At 44.2% G+C, this 19,645-nt stretch overlaps 1 protein-coding gene across 5 annotated transcripts in view; it reads right to left on the bottom strand.

Moving 5' to 3' along the window:
• Positions 1–19,645, bottom strand: part of LOC110501391 (neuronal membrane glycoprotein M6-b) — a 53,191-nt gene that overhangs the window by 8,266 nt on the left and 25,280 nt on the right. For 2 of the 5 annotated variants that reach the window (XM_036958734.1, XM_036958736.1), the window contains exons 1-2: positions 18,894–19,393; positions 981–1,167 (exon numbers count right to left, since the gene is read on the bottom strand). In XM_036958734.1, the coding sequence (XP_036814629.1) occupies positions 981–1,167; positions 18,894–18,942 (236 nt within the window). In that variant the 5' untranslated portion in view covers positions 18,943–19,393. Of the gene's footprint in view, positions 1–980; positions 1,168–18,893; positions 19,394–19,645 lie in introns of those variants that run through there. The other 3 variants (XM_021578926.2, XM_021578927.2, XM_036958737.1) reach the window with 2 other exon arrangements.

Raw genomic sequence — 19,645 nt, 5'->3', positions numbered from 1 at the left:
CCTTTCCTGTGCCGGTCCTCATGAGAGCCAGTTTCATCATAGAGCTTGATGGTTTTCACAACTGCACTTAAAGAAACTTTCAAAGTTCTTGAAATATTCTATATTGACTGACCTTCACGTCTTAAAGTAAGGATGGACTGTCGTTTCGCTTTGCTTATTTGAGCTGTCCTTGCCATAATAAGGACTTGGTCTTTTACCAAATAGGGCTATCTTCTGTATACCACCCCTACCTTGTCACAACACAACTGATTGACTCAAATGCATTAAGAAGGAAAGAAATTCCACAAATGAACTTTTAACAAGGCACACCTGTTAATTGAAAAGTGTTCCAGGTGACTACCTCATGAAGCTGGTTGAGGGAATACCAAGAGTGTGCAAAGCTGTCATCAAGGCAGCAGGGTAGCCTAGTGGTTAGAGCGTTGGACTAGTAAACGAAAGGTGGCAAGATTGAATCACCGAGCTGACAATGTGAAAAACTGTTGTTCTACCCCTGAACAAGGCAGTTAACCCACTGTTCCTAGGCTGTCATTGAAAATACTTGCCTAGTCAAATAAAAAAAGGCAGAGGGTGGCTACTTTGAAGGATCTCGAATATAACACTTTTTTTGGTTACTACATGATTCCATATGTGTTGTTTCATAGTGTTGATGTCTTCACTATTACTCTACAATGTAGGAAATAGTAAAAATAAAGAAAAACCCTTGAATGAGTAGGTGTGTCAAAACTTTTGTGGAAAAAAATGTGTTTCAAGATATCGCTGTAGACATATAGTCACTGTGCTACTGCAGATAGCATCAGGATGTATAGGTTTCGGGATGAGGTGGGATCCAATAGTATCTAATTGCTGCCCTACTCTGACCATACAGTAGGATACTGATGGTTAGCCAGACCCTACTTCTAGATCGTGTTTCATGGTCAGGTTATGGTCTACAAATCCTAACCATACTCATGGGGTCAGTATAAAGAGGTGCGGTTACTCACACGTCGGTCAGCATGGCGTGGTCAGAGGTGATCTTGGAGAAGTGGTTTTCCAGGATGCTGATGGTGCCGGTGAGGGCCACATGGCCACAGCCACAGAACAGGGCCACGCCAGAGAAACACAGGATCGTAGCCACCAGTGACGCATACGGCACCCCACCTAAACACTTGATGCAGCACTCAAAGCAACCTACATGGAGACACAGATTGAGAGAAACAGAGTGTGAGATCAGTCATTTATTGAAATCATCATTCACTAGTTCAAGTCAAGTTGTTTTCTTTCTGACATTCTCTTTAAATTCTTTGGTGAACTTTTTGCTGTAGGCTGCAGTGTAACAGTGACACGTCCATATAAGGAGGTTGTGTTTCACTCTATAATTCACAGAAGAGCTGAAGTATTGGTGCACAACGCATTTAAATCATATACATAGCCATCTTTGCAGTAATGAGCTTAGGGAGACGTTTCAAGTTCAACTCACTGAAACATTCAAATGAGCTGTTGCGTAACCAACGACAGCACAGTAGAGGTCATTTAATTATTCATTATTCATCGGAACTCAATAAGAACATGTACTGACTTTCTCAACCTCCTCCAAAGGACTCATCACCACGGAATCCTCATCTACCAATACACTGCAAAACAATGAACACACACTGCCAAAACACACTCCTCATCAGACATAGAGTGGAGAATGGAGTGGAATTTTGATGACGATTTATGATGAGTGACGGTTGATCATACATTGATTATCATGCTAGAATGAGACTGAACGTTATCGTTGCCACTTAGTAGGGTCATCTAGCTGTGTCTGCCTGTGCAGCCAGCGAGAGCAGCCTGTCCTGACTATTCATCGCTAGAATTAAAGTGCACTAATGGGAGGCAGACAGGTCACTACTGGGCTGTGGAAGCCAGCCAAACCCTAATGGAAATCAATGGCAATTCATAATGGCAGAATTAAGTGACCGGATGAGTTGTACAGTAGAATCCATCTCCTCTACTACATTATGGTACACAGTGCCCTTGGAAAGTATTCAAACACCATGACTTTTTCCACATTTTGTTACGTTACAGCCTTATTTTAAAATGCAATAAATAATTTTTTCCCCTCATCAATCTACCCCATAATGAAAAAACAAAAACATGTTTTTAGTATTTTTTGCGTATTTATCACAAATAAAAAACGGAGCACATTTGCTCCGTACTTTGCTGAAGCACCTTTGGCAGCGATTACAGGATCAAGTCTTCTTGGGTATGATGCTACAAGCTTGGCACACCTACATTTGGCCAGTTTCTCCTATTCTTCTCTGCAGATCCTCTCAAGCTTTTTCAGGTTGGATGCGGAGCATCGCAGCACAGCTATTTTCAGGTCTCTCCAGAGATGTTCGACCAGGTTCAAGTCCGGGATCTCGCTGGGCCACTCAAGAACATTCAGAGACTTATCCCCAAAGCCACTCCTGCATTGTCTTGGCTGTGTGCTTAGGGTCGTTGTCCTGTTGGAAGGTGAACCTTTGTCCCAGTCTGAAGTCCTGAGTGCTCTGGAGCAGGTTTTCATCAAGGATCTCTCTCTGTACTTTGCTCCGTTCATCTGTCCCTCGATCCTGACTAGTCTCCCAGGTCCTGCCGCTGAAAAACATCCCCACAGCATGATACTGCCACCACCATGCTTAACCATAGGGATGGTACCAAATCAAATCAAATTGTATTTGTCACATACACATGGTTAGCAGATGTTAATGCGAGTGTAGCGAAATGCTTGTGCTTCTAGTTCCGACAATGCAGTAATAACCAACAAGTAATCTATTCTAACAATTTGACAACAGCTACCTTATACACACAAGTATAAAGGGATGAAGAATATGTACATAAGGATATACAGTGCCTTGCGAAAGTATTCGGCCCCCTTGAACTTTGCGACCTTTTGCCACATTTCAGGCTTCAAACATGAAGATATAAAACTGTATTTTTTTGTGAAGAATCAACAACAAATGGGACACAATCATGAAGTGGAACGACATTTATTGGATATTTCAAACTTTTTTAACAAATCAAAAACTGAAAAATTGGGCGTGCAAAATTATTCAGCCCCTTTACTTTCAGTGCAGCAAACTCTCTCCAGAAGTTCAGTGAGGATCTCTGAATAATCCAATGTTGACCTAAATGACTAATGATGATAAATACAATCCACCTGTGTGTAATCAAGTCTCCATATAACTGCACCTGCACTGTGATAGTCTCAGAGGTCCGTTAAAAGCGCAGAGAGCATCATGAAGAACAAGGAACACACCAGGCAGGTCCGAGATACTGTTGTGAAGAAGTTTAAAGCCGGATTTGGATACAAAAATATTTCCCAAGCTTTAAACATCCCAAGGAGCACTGTGCAAGCGATAATATTGAAATGGAAGGAGTATCAGACCACTGCAAATCTACCAAGATCTTGCCGTCCCTCTAAACTTTCAGCTCATACAAGGAGAAGAATGATCAGAGATGCAGCCAAGAGGCCCATGATCACTCTGGATGGACTGCAGAGATCTACAGCTGAGGTGGGAGACTCTGTCCATAGGACAACAATCAGTCGTATATTGCACAAATCTGGCCTTTATGGAAGAGTGGCAAGAAGAAAGCCATTTCTTAAAGATATCCATAAAAATTGTTGTTTAAAGTTTGCCACCAGCCACCTGGGAGACACACCAAGCATGTGGAAGAAGGTGCTCTGGTCAGATGAAACCAAAATTGAACTTTTTGGCAACAATGCAAAATGTTATGTTTGGCGTAAAAGCAACACAGCTGAACACACCATCCCCACTGTCAAACATGGTGGTGGGAGCATCATGGTTTGGGCCTGCTTTTCTTCAGCAGGGACAGGGAAGATGGTTAAAATTGATGGGAAGATGGATGGAGCCAAATACAGGACCATTCTGGAAGAAAACCTGATGGAGTCTGCAAAAGACCTGAGACTGGGACGGAGATTTGTCTTCCAACAAGACAATGATCCAAAGCATAAAGCAACATCTACAATGGAATGGTTCAAAAATAAACATATCCAGGTGTTAGAATGGCCAAGTCAAAGTCCAGACCTGAATCCAATCGAGGATCTGTGGAAAGAACTGAAAACTGCTGTTCACAAATGCTCTCCATCCAACCTCACTGAGCTCGAGCTGTTTTGCAAGGAGGAATGGGAAAAAAATTCAGTCTCTCGATGTGCAAAACTGATAGAGACATACCCCAAGCGACTTACAGCTGTAATCGCAGCAAAAGGTGGCGCTACAAAGTATTAACTTAAGGGGGCTGAATAATTTTGCACGCCCAATTTTTCAGTTTTTGATTTGTTAAAAAAGTTTGAAATATCCAATAAATGTCGTTTCACTTCATGAATGTGTCCCACTTGTTGTTGATTCTTCACAAAAAAATACAGTTTTATATCTTTATGTTTGAAGCCTGAAATGTGGCAAAAGGTCGCAAAGTTCAAGGGGGCCGAATACTTTCGCAAGGCACTGTATGAATGAGTGATGGTACAGAACGGCATAGGCAAGATGCAGTAGATGGTATCGAGTACAGTATATACATATGAGATGAGTAATGTAGGGTATGTAAACATTATATTAAGTGGCATTGTTTAAAATGGCTAGTGATACAATTTTTACATGTGTGGCAGCAGCCACTCAATGTTAGTGGTGGCTGTTTAACAGTCTGATGGCCTTGAGATAGAAGCTGTTTTTCAGTCTCTCGGTCCCTGCTTTGATGCACCTGTACTGACTTCGCCTTCTGGATGATAGCGGGGTGAACAGGCAGTGGCTCGGGTGGTTGTTGTCCTTGATGATCTTTATGGCCTTCCTGTGACATCGGGTGGTGAAGGTGTCCTGGAGGGCAGGTAGTTTGCCCCCGGTTATGGGGCAGACCGCATCACCCTGGACCAATTCAGTTGTGTGCGTGATGTGTACGCCAAGGAACTTAAAACTTTCTACCCTCTCCACTACTGTCCCGTCGATGTGAATAGGGGGGTGCTCCCTCTGCTGTTTCCTGAAGTCCACGATCACCTCCTTTGTTTTGTTGACATTGAGTTTGAGGTTATTTTCCTGACACCACACTCCAAGGGCCCTCACTTCCTCCCTGTAGGCCGTCTCGTCGTTGTTGGTAATCAAGCCTACCACTGGAGTGTCGTCTGCAAACTTGATGATTGAGTTGGAGGCGTGCATGGCCATGCAGTCGTGGGTGAACAGGGAGTACAGGAGAGGGCTCAGAACGCACCCTTGTGGGGCCCCAGTGTTGAGGATCAGCGGGGTGGAGATGTTGTTACCTACCCTCACCACCTGGGGGCGGCCCATCAAGAAGTCCAGTACCCAGTTGCACAGGGCGAGGTCGAGACCCAGGGTCTCGAGCTTGATGACAAGTTTGGAGGGTACTATGTTGTTAAACGCTGAACTGTAGTCGATGAACAGCATTCTCACATAGGTATTCCTCTTGTCCAGATATGTTAGGGCAGTGTGCAGTGGGGTTGCGATTGCGTCGTCTGTGGACCTATTGGGGCGGTAAGCAAATTGGAGTGGGTCTAGGGTGTCAGGTAGGGTGGAGGTGATACGGTCCTTGACTAGTCTCTCAAAGCACTTCATGATGACGGAAGTGAGTGCTACGGGGCGGTAGTCGTTTAGCTCAGTTACCTTAGCTTTCTTGGGAACAGGAACAAATGTGACCCTCTTGAAGCATATGGGAACAGCGGATGGGGATAAGGATTGATTGAATATGTCCGTAAACACACCAGCCAGCTGGTCTGCGCATGCTCTGAGGACGCGGCTGGGGATGCCGCCTGGGCCTGCAGCCTTGCGAGGGTTAACACGTTTAAATGTTTTACTCATGTCGGCTTCAGTGAAGGAGAGTCCACAGGTTTTGGTAGCGGGCCGTGTCAGTGGCACTGTATTGTCCTCAAAGCGAGCAAAGAAGTTGTTTCGTCTGTCTGGGAGCAAGGCATCCTGGTCCACGACGGGGCTGGTTTTCTTTTTGTAATCCGTGATTGACTGTAGTCCCTGCCACATACCTCTTGTGTCTGAGCTGTTGAATTGCAACTCTACTTTGTCTCTATACTGACGCTTAGCTTGTTTGATTGCCTTGCGGAGGGAATAGCTACACTGTTTGTATTTGGTCATGTTTCCGGTCACCTTGCCCTGGTTAAAATCAGTGTTTCGTACTTTCAGTTTCACGGGAATGCTGTCATCAATCCACGGTTTCTGGTTGGGGAATGTTTTAATAGTTGCTGTGGGTACGACATTGCCAATGCACATGCTAATGAACTCGCTCACCGAATCAGCGTATTCGTCAATGTTGTTGTTTGACGCAATGCGGAACATATCCCAATCCACGTGATCGAAGCAATCTTGAAGCGTGGAATCAGATTGGTCGGACCAGCGTTGAACAGACCTGAGAGCAGGAGCTTCCTGTTTTAGTTTCTGTCTATAGGCTGGAAGCAACTAAATGGAGTCGTGGTCAGCTTTTCCGAAAGGAGGGCGGGGGAGGGCCTTATATGCGTCGCGGAAGTTAGAATAACAATGATCCAGGGTTTTACCAGCCCTGGGTTTTACCAGCCCTGCCAAGTTTCCTCCAGACGTGACGCTTAGCATTCCTGACAAAGAGTTCAATCTTGGTTTCATCAGAACAGAGAATCTTATTTCTCATGGTCTGGGAGTCTTTAGCTGCCTTTTGGCAAACTCCAAGCGGACTGTCATGTGCCTTTAACTGAGGATTGGCTTCCGTCTGGCCACTACCATAAAGGCCTGATTGGTGGAGTGCTGCAGAGATATTTGACAGTGCATGTCAGAGTTAAAACCAAACCATCAATAGAGGAACTCTAGAGCTCTGTCAGAGTGACCATCGGGTGGGTTCCTGGTCACCTCCCTGACCAAGACCCTTCTCCCCCAATTGCTCAGTTTGGCCGGTTTGTCCGCCTCTAGGAAGAGTCTTGGTGGTTCCAAACTTTTTCAATTTAAGAATGATGGAGGCCACTGTATTCTTGGGGACCTTCAATGCTGCAGACATTTTTTGGTACCCTTCCCCAGATTTGTGCCTCGACACAATCCTGTCTCGGAGCTCTACGGACAATTCCTTTGAACTCATGGCTTGGTTCTTGCTCTGACATGCACTGTCAACTGTAGGACCTTATATAGACAGCTGTGTGCCTTTCCAAATCATGCCCAATCACTTGACTTGACCTCAAGGGTAATCAATGGAAACAGGATGCACCTGAGCTCAATTTCGAGTCTCATAGCAAAGGGTCTGAATACTTATATAAATAAGGTATTAATGTTTTTATTGTTAATACATTTGCTAAAATGTCTAAAAACCTGTTTGCACTTTGCCATTATGGGGTATTGTGTGTAAATTGCTGAGTTTTCTTTTTTTATATATCCATTTTGGAATAAGGCTGTAACAAAACAAGATGTGGAAAAAGTGATGGTTTCTGAATACTTTCCGCAGGCACTGTAGCCTATTTGGTACAGACGCAGTGCCTCTTAGACAGACAGTATGTAAACAGACCACAATGTGTTGCCAATAAAATCCACATGTTTGTCTCGAAGGATGTTGTATTTCAAACAGCAGGCTGTAGATTTATAGCATGGCCTGGTCCTGGTTGGAGAGTGAGCTGCATATGTGAAGGCCTTACTAATGTGTGTTCCATAAAACTGTATATAGATTCATAGATTCAATTCATAGATTCACATTGATTTGTTCAAGTGTGGAAAATTGTGTTACAGACAACTGTTTTCTCCATTGGATATGGCCTGAACGGAGGCTGACTTACTGTCAGTGGACATGGCAATCAATAAATGCCCAGCCATGTTTCAGCAGAACATAAAAAGCCCATTGTTGCATGTTCTAGAGACGACTCCAATGCAGAAGTCTGAGATACGAGAGACGAGGCAGAATATGCCGATCGAAATCCAAACCCCTTCCATGACGTGGGAATCCTGAAAGTGTGTTTGTGTTTGTCCTCTTTCTCTGGCGACAAAGGAAATGAGACAGATATATTAAAGCCAGAACAGAGCCACTCAATAGTTGTGTGTTAACAGAAAGTTCATCCCGTAGCCTTTTGTGTCACACAGAGGGATAAAAACATTTTTGTCCCAGGGGTTGGTGAATAACAGTTGCCATGGCAGTGCATTAAACACAACCCAGTGAGCGTGCTCGAGGCGAGGCGGAGCACATTTCCCACATAGACACACATGGCAGGCAGGACCAGCAGGATATAGAGCTCAGCCACAGTGTTGGTCATCTATCATCCATTGCTGTCAGGTAGGCCTATGTCTGATCTTGGGGGAAATAAGTTGGCTTTCACTCCAAGTCATGGAGGTCATGTGTCATGAAAACCAACCAACCAACCAACCAACCAATTAACACAATCAACCAGTGAATCCAATCCCCCTCCTAAAGTGACAAATATCACTGCTGATGGGGAGCGTGACAAAGACTGAGCTGCATAACAAAATCATTATTGTGTCAAATAGACAGTTGAGTGACAGAAGCAATAGCAACGTTCCAACTAACATATTATGAAATCACTGGAGTTCAATCAATAGTGGCACGTCTTGGTTGAAATGCGGACATGATGGCTTTAATAAGTGTCTGTTTGCTGTAAAGACGAGCCTCTGTCCATATCATATCACTCATTAGGCTTACACCAGAATGGCTAACACCAGAGAGCACATCAAATCAAATCAAATTGTATTTGCCACATGCTCCTACTCACTCATGATATCATATTCCACTTTACATATACTGTACATCTCATGTCCTGATATTATTAGATCGAACCATGAAGGGAAACATTTGTCACCAATCCATCACAATTTTTAACACATGACTGAACCAAGGGAAACCTATAGCATCCATTCACCTTTGCCCCTAAGCTGCCAATTAGCAGTCAGGCACTCTGTCTATCAGCTTTGCCCCAGTGGCCTACATCCCCTGTTGCCTGTCCTGTACTGTGAGAGAGAAGGTCAAGCTGCAATATCAACATCTAACTAGGTCCATAGAGAGAGAGAGAGAGAGAGAGAGAGAGAGAGAGAGAGAGAGAGAGAGAGAGCAGCCTGATTTGAGACCTGTTGCCACAAGAAAAGGGCAACTAGTGAAGAAATAACAATTGTAAATACAACCTATATTTGTTTATTTATTTTCCCTTTTGTACTTGAACTATTTTCACATTATTTGAAATGTTTTTATTATTCTGGAACTTTTGTGAGTTTAATATTTACTGTTAATTTTTTATTGTTTATTTCACTTTTGTTTATTACAGTGCCTTCCAAAAGTATTCATCCCCCTTGGCGTTTTTCCTATTTTGTTCCATTACATCCTGTAATTTAAATGGATTTCTTTTTGGATTTCATGTAATGGATATACACAAAATAGTCCAAATTGGTGAAGTGAAATGAAAAAATATATATATTTAAAAAAATGCAACAAAAAAACAACAACTGAAAAGTGGTCGTGTATATGTCTTCACCCCTTTTGCTATGAAGTCCCTAAATAAGATCTGGTGCAACCAATTACCTTCAGAAGTCACATAATTAGTTAAATAAAGTCCACCTGTGTGCAATCTAAGTGTCACATGATCTGTCACATGATCTCAGTATATATACACCTGTTCTGAAAGGCCCCAGATTTTGCAACACCACTAAGCAAGGGGCACCACCAAGCAAGCGGCACCCTGAAGACCAAGGAGCTCTCCAAACAGGTCAGGGACAAAGTTGTGGAGAAGTACAGATCAGGGTTGTGTTATAAACAAATATCTGAAACTTTCAACATCCCACATAGCACCATTAAATCCAGTATTAAAAAATGGAAAGAACATGGCACCACAACAAACCTGCCAAGAGAGGGCCACCCACCAAAACTCATGGACCAGGCAAGGAGGGCATTAATCAGAGAGGCAACAAGGAGACCAAAGATAACCCTGCAAAGCTGTACACCAGAAATTGGAGTATCTGTCCATAGGACCACTTTAAGCCGTACACTCCACAGAGCTGGGCTTTACGGAAGAGTGGCCAGAAAAAAAGCCATTGCTGAAAGATAAAAATAAGCAAACACGTTTGGTGTTCACCAAAAGGCATGTGGGAGACTCCCCAAACATAGGGAAGAAGGTACTCTGGTCAGATGAGACAAAAATGTAGCTTTTTGGCCTTCAAGGAAAACGCTATGTTTGGCGCAAACCTAACACCTCTCACCACCACGAGAACACCATCCCCACAGTGAAGCATGGTGGTGGCAGCATCATGCTGTGGAGATGTTTTTCATCAGCAGGGGCTGAGAAACTGGTCAGAATTGAAGGAATGATGGATTGCGCTAAACACAGGGACATTCTTGAGGGAAACCTGTTTGTCTTCCAGAGATTTGAGACTGAGGAGGGGGATTCACCTTCCAGCAGCATGATGACCCTAAGCATACTGCTAAAGCAACACTCGAGTGGTTTAAGGGGAAACATTTAATTGTCTTGGAATGGCCTAGTCAAAGCCTAGACCTCAATCCAATTGAGAATATGTGGTATGACTTAAATATTACTGTACACCAGTGGAACCCATCCAACCTGAAGGATCTGGAGCAGTTTTGCCTTGAAGAATGGGCAAAAATCCCAGTGGCTAGATGTGCCAAGCTTATAGAGACTTACCCCAAGAGACTTGCAGCTGTAATTACTGCAAAAGGTGGCTTGACAAAGTATTGACTTTGGGGGGTGAATAGTTATGCACACTCAAGTTTTATTTTTTTCTGTCTTATTTCTTGTTTAATTTCAATATCAAACATATTTTGCATCTTCAAAGTGGTATGCGTGTTGTGTAAATCAAATGATACAAACCCCCAAAAATCTATTTTAATTCCAGGTTGTATGGAAACAAAATAGGAAAAATGTAAACATATGTTTCCCTTGCCAATAAAGCCCCTTGAATTGAAATTTAATTTAATTGAGAGAGCGAGACAGAGAGAGAGAAAGTGGGGCGGGGGGGGGGGGGGGCATCGGTGATTAAAGACCACAAATCCAATCAATTTACCATCCATTTGATAAGAGGTCCTTTAACAACAATGGCCTGACCTGAACTGCTTTCAATTCCCAGAACTCAATAGTTCAACTGGAAAGGTATTGTACTGTACTCTACCGTACTACAGTATGCTGTCATCTGACCTCTGTCCCCTCAACACTGACTGTGATGCTATTACACCTTGGAGTGCTGTTAAACACCACTCCTCACACACACACAACACTCATTTTCTCTCCATGGAGAAGCTTTGTGCCTCTCTCCTAAGGTGTTGTGTTTAATTACTCTATAAATCGGAGGTGGTGTTTTCTCAGCTGGAGTAACATTCGCCATGCTGTTGGCTGGATTGTGTGTTACGTCTAACCCTAACCCTGAAACAACACTGGCACCAAGACAGGCCCACTGACATGGTTTAGCGTTTAACCACCACAATAATACCACTCTATTTACATAGAACCACTATAAAGGACTTATTCTTTGGTGCATGAGTCGGAGGAAATTGAAAAAACATAATCTATCGCCTACGCAGATCCTCAATGGGTCCTTCACAAAGGACCATAGAGAGGGCTGTCTGGATTGACCATCATGCATCATGTTTGCATTATGTGGTATTAATCTCTTCTTATCTCTTCTCGTCTCTGCAGAGACTCATTCAGTGCAGAGGAGTAATAATATCCGGCACTGATTATGGATGTGAGATAGGAGGTCCCCTATGGGTAAGTCGTTTAGCACCGTGATGGGCAGTAAAGCACAGTCTCTCTCACACACATACATAGTGTGGTAGTCTTTCCGTGTCAGTGTAGATAGCACACTATAGGACGAGAGCAGTGTTAGCCCTGTAGCTATTCTTGTCCAAATATCCGACTGTGAGAAACACTGTAGCGTCAGAACAATAACTGAAGTCTCCAGGGCAACTAGACAATATTCAGTCCCTGTTTTTGCCATCGCAGTCTAGGGCTCTATTCAATCTGGGCTCTATTCAATCTGTATTACTGGAGCGTTACAGAAAGCGCGGTAAAATGTATAGGGTCATTTCCTATTGAGCTGACATTGGCAGCGTTTAGAGGAAGTTAAGTCTCCACTACCGTGGGAACATTGCCTTTAAATTTCAATTGCGCTGTGACACAGAATTTCCGCCATACGGATTGAACGGAGCCCTTAGGCTTATTTGCTCTCCCATTCACCACCTGCAAATTACAACTTTATCAAAGATGATATTGAAAACAATGTGTTCACCAGAGAGCTTCTGTACAGGAGTGAGAGTAAATGGGCATGCGGTTGTGAGAGGAGTGATGCACAGTGTAAGAACATGTTGGCCATTGACAGTGGCCTGGCACCAGGGACTAGATCAGAAACAACACACAAACCCTTCATGCTGGCTAAACCTGAGACACAAGTCAGATCAGAGGATTCTCTATAAACTTCTTCTCTATAAACCTCTTCTCTATAAACATCTTCTATACACCTCTTCTCTCTAAACCTCTTCTCTATAAACCTCTTCTCTCTAAACCTCTTCTCTCTAAACCTCTTCTCTCTAAACCTCTTCTCTATAAACCTCTTCTCTATAAACCTCTTCTCTCTAAACCTCTTCTCTATAAACCTCTTCTCTATAAACCTCTTCTCTATAAACCTCTTCTTTATAAACCTCTTCTCTATAAACCTCTTCTCTCTAAACCTCTTCTCTCTAAACCTCTTCTCTAAAAACCTCTTCTCTATAAATCCAGGCCTTTATGGTACACAAAATATGACAGGATATTACAGGCCTTCATTTCTGTAGTAAAGTCTTCCTCAGGGAGAGAGAAGGGGATTTGTTGACTCGCTCTCTCTCTCTGGGTGAACACACACACGTAATCACACACAAGATGGAGCCCCCTGGCATATTCCGAATAGAAAACTGTTCCAAAGGAAAATCTAATTGGCCCTCTTCTCTTTGATGACTTTCACATGCTCATAAAGCCTGATTGATATCCCGGTTAAACCACTCCCATGAACTCTCCCTCCACTCATCCCCTCCCTCCCTGATTGAAAAGACACAGAGGGGGTGAGGGAGGGAGCGACAGAGACAGAAAGACTAAGCAAGAGTGAGAGAAGCTGAGAAAGAGAGTGAGAAAGAGGCAGAAACAGAGAGAGAGAGAGCGAAGGGAGAGAGAGGAAGACAGAACGGGCAAGGGAGAGAGAGGGAGGCAGAAAGAGGGACAGAGGCTGAGGTTAAGTCGGCGAGAGAGCGAGAGACAGAGACGGAGAGAAGTATTCTGAGAGACAGACAAATAGAGAGACCAGGAGGGACGTGAAAAGTGAGAACAGAACAACTGTGACCATCTGCAGTCACACACAGCATGCCAAACTGTTGAGTCTCTGATTACTCTGGTCATGCTATAGAGACTGAGTCAGGAACACAAAGAGAGATTGAGCCAGAGAGACAGAGAGAGAGACTGCCGTATGGACGGCAGTCAAAGGAGCCCTGACACAAAGAGCCAGTGTGTGTAGCCCCAAACTATTCGTCAAGCTGCAGTCTCAATGGAGAAGGCTCATTCAGAGCAGCTCTGGTCCAGGGCCCTGCTCTTCCAGCCTCTTAGTTTGGACTGGAGCACAGGGCAGGCCAACCACAGAGCTCCATCCTGTCCGCCCAGCATGCACTGCGCCGGCCACAAAGCGCGGTGGAGGAGATGGGTGGCAGCCCACTTCACACTCCAGAAGCATCCTGTTGATCTGGGCATCTGACAAGACAAACAGGAATCATCCCCTGTGTCAGATGGCTCATTAGGAGAGACATGGAGTGAGCAGACTGTCCAGAGAGAGAGCGAGAGAGAGAGAGAGAGAAGATGAGAAAAAGAGAAAAATAAACTAGGATTAGAGATAGAGAAATAAAAGGAGAGAGACACTGTGCGTTTGTGTGTAAAAGAGAGAGCGAAAGAGAGAGAAAGTAATATGGAAGGTGGGGGTGGGGGTGGGGGTTGACCGCCAACCCTGCTGCTGTAGCTCATCCCCATGTTTCTAGCTCCAGACCCCTCCATGGACTCCACTCCCTTCCACATCCACAGCTGGGGCTGCTTCCTCATGCCCGTCCATCCATCGACACCAGCTGTCACGTGACCCACCACAGCCTGTCAACACCACCACACAGCCCCCACTCAGACCCTCTCAATCCCCAACAGCTGCCTGGGACCCTCTGTGGGAACCGTGGAACCGAGGCTGTCCGAATAAAGCCCATCAGAAACATATCTAATCTTTAGGCTGAGCAATGCAGATCATAACAGCTGTTCTCATTATAGTATGGGGATGCTATAACTGCAGACAGGTACAGTAGCTATTGCATGAGAAAAAACACTTCCATTGTACACTGAACAAAAATATGAATGCAACATGTAAAGTGTTGGTTCCATGTTTTATGAGCTTAAATAAAAGATCCCAGAAATGTTCTACAAGCACAAAAAGCTTATTTCTCTGAAATTTTGTGAACAAATTTGTGCTTTCCCAAGATAATCCATCCACCTCACAGATGTGGCATATCAAGAAGCTGATTAAACAGCATGATCATTACACAGGTGCACCTTGTGATAGGGACAATAAAAGGCCACCCTAAAATGTGCAGTTTTAAGGGAGTGTGCAATTTGCTGACTGCATGAATGTCCACCAGAACTGTTGCCAGAAAATGAAATGTGAATTTCTCTACCATAAGCCGCATCCAATGTTGTTTTAGAGAATTTGGCATTACATCAAACTGGCCTCACAACCGCAGACCATGTGTATGGTGTTGTGTGGGTGAGCGGTTTGCTGATGTCAACGTTATGAACAGAGTGCCCCATGGTGGTGGTGGGGTTATGGTATGGGCAGGCATAAGCTATGGACAACAAACACAATTGCATTTTATCAATGGCAATTTGAATGCAAAAAGATACCGTGACGAGATCCTCAGGCCCGTTGTAGTGCCTCACCTCATGTTTCAGCAATGCACGGCGCTATGTCGCAAGGATCTGTAAACAATTCCCGGAAGCTGAAAATATCCCAGTTATTCCAAGGCCCCGCATACCCCCCAGACATGTCCCCAACTGAGCATGTTTGGGATCCTCTTGATCGACATGTACGACAGAGTGTTCCAGTTCCCACTAATATCCAGCAACTTTGCACAGCCATTGAAGAGGAGTTGGACAACATACCACAGCCCGTAATCAACAGGCTGATCAACTCTAAATGAGACGGTGTCGCGCTGCATGAGGCAAATCGTGGTCACGCCAGATACTGACTGGTTTTCTGATCCACACACCTACCTTTTTTTTTAAAGGTATCTGTGACCAACAGATGCATATCTGTATTCCCAGTCATGTGAAATCCATAGATTAGTGCCCAATAAATGTATTTCAATTGACTGATTTCCTTATATGAACTGTAATTCAGTAAAATATTTTAAATTGTTGCATGTTGCATTTATATTTTTGTTCAGTATATATGAAATGCTTTGTAGCTTCCTGGCTCCCTATTAATACTATAGAGATGTGATTTTACATCCAGACTGTTATGCCATTTGACATGTGTTGGGTTGTTTTTCCTACTACAGTATCAAGGTAGAAGCTGCCAACCGAGAAAACAAACGACAAAATAAAAACAGAAACACAGCGTGTTGGACGTCCTCCCATTTCTCTCCTCTTAAATGAACTTGTGTTCTATATGAGCGCACACACCACAGCCCTCTAGCTAAACACGTAAAGGGGACACAAAGCTACAGTGTGATTCGTCCATGGAGCCTCCTCCTCACCTTTGTTACTAAACCCAGTCAGCGTGGCAGCACGGAGCAGCACTGAGAAGCTAATAACAACTCTCAGGCCTAATCTGCCATCTCTCTTCATTATTAACAGATGTGCCCTGGTTGCTGCTAGGACTAGGTGTCGTTGCTTGTTGTTCCACTCACTGAGGCGCGGACAAAACACCATTTACGCGACATAAGGATTTTCCTAGACACGAGGTAGATCAGCAGTTAGAAAGACAACAGGGATCATTCTCTGGGGATGAAGAGGTCTAACCTCGCTCACGCATCAAAGGATCATATTGTTTACTTGTATCGCAGAGCAAATAAATGTTATGCTGGCTAACGCTCGCCCATGACTGGGGTTGCCTATTCAGACTGCTGTTGACTGTAATTCATAATTACATAATGTTAGATTGAGATTTGTGTGTGTTTGTTCGTTTGTTTGTTTGTTTGTTTGTTTGTTTGTGTGTGTGTGTGTGTGTGTGTGTGTGTGTGTGTGTGTGTGTGTGTGTGTGTGTGTGTGTGTGTGTGTGTGTGTGTGTGTGCGTGTGTGTGTGTGAGATATGACATCTTCAGGTATACAGTGCATTCGGAAAGTATTCAGAACTCTTCCCTTTTTCCAGATTTTGTTACCTTACAGCCTTATTCTAAAATGGATAAAATAAAACAAATGTCTCAACAATCTACACACAATACCGCATAATGACAAAGCAAAAACAGGTTTTCAGAAAAGTTTGCTAATTTATTCGAAATAAAAAACAGAAATACCTTATTTATATAAGTATTCAGACCCTTTGCTATGAGACTTCGAAATTATGCTCAGGTGCATCCTGTTTCGTGATTGGCGTTCACCTGTGGTAAATTGAATAGATTGGACATGATTTGGAAAGGCACACACCTGTCTATATAAGGTCCCACAGTTGACAGTGCATGGCAGAGCAAAAACCAAGCCATGAGGTTGAAGGAATTGTCTGTAGAGCTCCGAGACAGAATTGTGTAGAGGCAGATCTGGGGAAGAGTACCAACAAATATTTGCAGCATTGAAGGTCCCCAAGAACACAGTGGCCTCCATCCTTCTTAAATGGAAGAAGTTTAGAACCACTAAGACTTCCTAGAGCTGTCTGCCCGGCCAATATGAGCAATCGGGGGAGAAGGGCCTTGGTCAGGGAGGTGACCACGAACCAGATGATCACTCTGACAGAGCTCCAGAGTTCCTCTATGGAGATGTGAGAATCTTCCAGAAGGACAAATATCTCTGCAGCACTCCACCAATCAGGCCATTATGGTAGAGTGGCCAGACAGAAGCCACTCCTCAGTAAAAGGCACATGACAGCGCGCTTGGTGTTTTCCAAAAGGCATCTAAAGGACTCTCAGACCATGAGAAACAAGATTCTCTGGTCTGATGAAACCAAGATTGAACTCTTTGGCCTGAATGCCAAGTGTCACGTCTGGAGGAAACCTGGCACCATCCCTACGGTGAAGCATGGTGGTGGCAGCATCATGCTGCAGGGATGTTTTTCATCCGCAGGGACTGGAAGATGAAAGATGAACTGAGCAAAGTACAGAGAAATCTTTGATGAAAACCTGCTCCACTTGAACCCGATCGAACATCTCTGGAGAGACCTGAAAATAGCTGTGCTGAGACCCTCCCCATCCAAACTGACAAAGCTTGAGAGGATCTGCAGAGAAGATTGGGATAAACTCCCCTAATACAGGTGTGCCAAGCTTGTAGTGTCATACCCAAGATGACTCAAGGCTGTAATCGCTTCCAAAGGTGCTTCAACAAAGTACTGAGTAAAGGGTCTGAATACTTGTGGAAATGGGATATTTCAGTTTTTGCAAAAATGTCTAAAAAACAGTTTTTTCTTTGTCATTATGGGGTATTGTATTGATGAGGATTTATTTTTTATAAATGTTAGAATAAATCTGTAACGTAACAAAATGTGAAAAGGGCAAGGGGTCTGAATACTTTCCCGAAGGCATTGTGAACAAAGGTAGTGACAAACTGAGTGCGTTGGTAAATGCACTCTGGTCTTGTCAAAAGCTTTAACTCTGGAAAACAGCCAATGTTCCAAAGCATCAATCCTGCTCGATCTGTCCACCTGATCAGAGAGAAATGTGAGCTGGTACTAACAAAACATAATCATTCCAATAAATAAAGGTTACTATAATGACCAATAAATCAACATCCCATCTGCCTTGGTTGTATTTGATTACTGTTCGATACAATGTGCTTTGATATGAAACGGTAGCCTTTTCTCTCGGGGGAGAACCAATGAGAGGAGAGGAGAAAGAGGAGACAAATCAATATATCCCTGTCCTGTAACTAATTCCTGAAGACGTGATTGTGTGTGGGTGCGTGTGCGTGAAGAATGTCTACCGTTGTGTGCATGCGTGTTTGTGTGTGCATGTGTGTGGTGTCGACAGATCAGCCAGCCCCAGAGGAGTGATTAATCTGTAAAGCTGTGTATGGGACTGATGATGTGCTTGTCTCTCTGTCTTGATCCCCACATCCCTCACACACTCTCTCTCTCTCTCTCTCTCTCTCTCTCTCACTCACTCACTCACTCACTCACTCACTCACTCACTCACTCACTCACTCACTCACTCACTCACTCACTCATCAACCTCATTAACATCGACCCACCAATAACATCCAATTCTCCCAGTAGAGTAATACATGTTCACTTATGATGAGGCATGAAATACGTCCTTCATAAGGGGACCAATAATGCCAATGACAACAGCAACATAAGATACACCATCCACCACACGTTGAGAGACAGAGACACCGACACAGAAAACCACAACGCCTTACTAATACACTTGCAACAGCCTCTCACATATTCTTCATACCCTATATACAGCATGGGTCATCTACTGTGGATTGTCCAACAGATGTACACACACGGAAATACAACGCCGCACACAACCATCACATCATCGACTGTACTGAATGAAGGAGAGAGATTGCAATTGCTTCAAGCAGAGCGATGAGATATCGAGCGTGTGAACGGAGCCCCCTGCTGAGCAGTTAACCTGCTATATCTAACCTGCTATTGTGTGGCGTGAACCCAAGCAGCCTCAAGTCGGCTAAAGCCCCAGTAAACAAGGTGGTGAGAAGAGTTAAACATCTCTTTTGTTACTGTCCATTCGGGTACCTTTTTTCTCCTGGCTCTGCTCTTGGTTCTCTTCTGATGTAGTTTCCATGGTTGGTTTTATCCCATCCACCAAAAATGCTTCCTTTCAGCAGAATTTTCTCCTCCTATCTCTCCCTCCCTCGCTCACTCTCCTCCACTGACTCTCGCTCTCTCTTTTTTTATCCCTCTCTTTTTTTATCCCTCTCTCTCTCTCTCTCTCTCTCTCTCTCTCTCTCTCTCTCTCTCTCTCTCTCCCTCTCTCGCACGTACCCTCGCTCCTTGCTCTCGCTCTCTCTCTTGTGCTGCCCTGACTGAAGCACAGCTTCCTAGTATATCACAGTTCCTTTCCAAGACGCAGAGGTCTTGTCGGATGATATTTGGTTGTAGCTTAGAGGTCCAGAAGCAACGATGGCAGCTAACCTAACGCTCCACCATACGTCTCTTGAGATTCCACTTTCCCAGGAAGTCTGCTTTATTTACACTGACTGTTTAGGCATTCGGTCTGGGTAGCTATGGAACCACTTGTCGCATCAACCATACACCTCACTCACACACACCCTCACACACATCGACCCCCCCCTGCTCAACCCACATAGACACTCCCTCCTCTGAGGCGTCTCGGGCTCAGGGAGGCGCACCATGAATGACAATTAGGGGGCTGCTTGCCCTGCCTGCCTGGTAAGAATGGACTGGTTACATCACAGGAGTAGATGTGTGTGGGAGAGTAGGGACCCCCTCCCTTGGCTGTTGGGGGGCTCCACCGGATGAAAGCC

Source organism: Oncorhynchus mykiss, chromosome 22 (assembly GCF_013265735.2).
Source record: "Oncorhynchus mykiss isolate Arlee chromosome 22, USDA_OmykA_1.1, whole genome shotgun sequence".
Taxonomy (NCBI): domain Eukaryota; kingdom Metazoa; phylum Chordata; class Actinopteri; order Salmoniformes; family Salmonidae; genus Oncorhynchus; species Oncorhynchus mykiss.
Note: the sequence above shows the minus strand (reverse complement) of the source record. Positions and strands in the feature narration are given on the sequence as shown.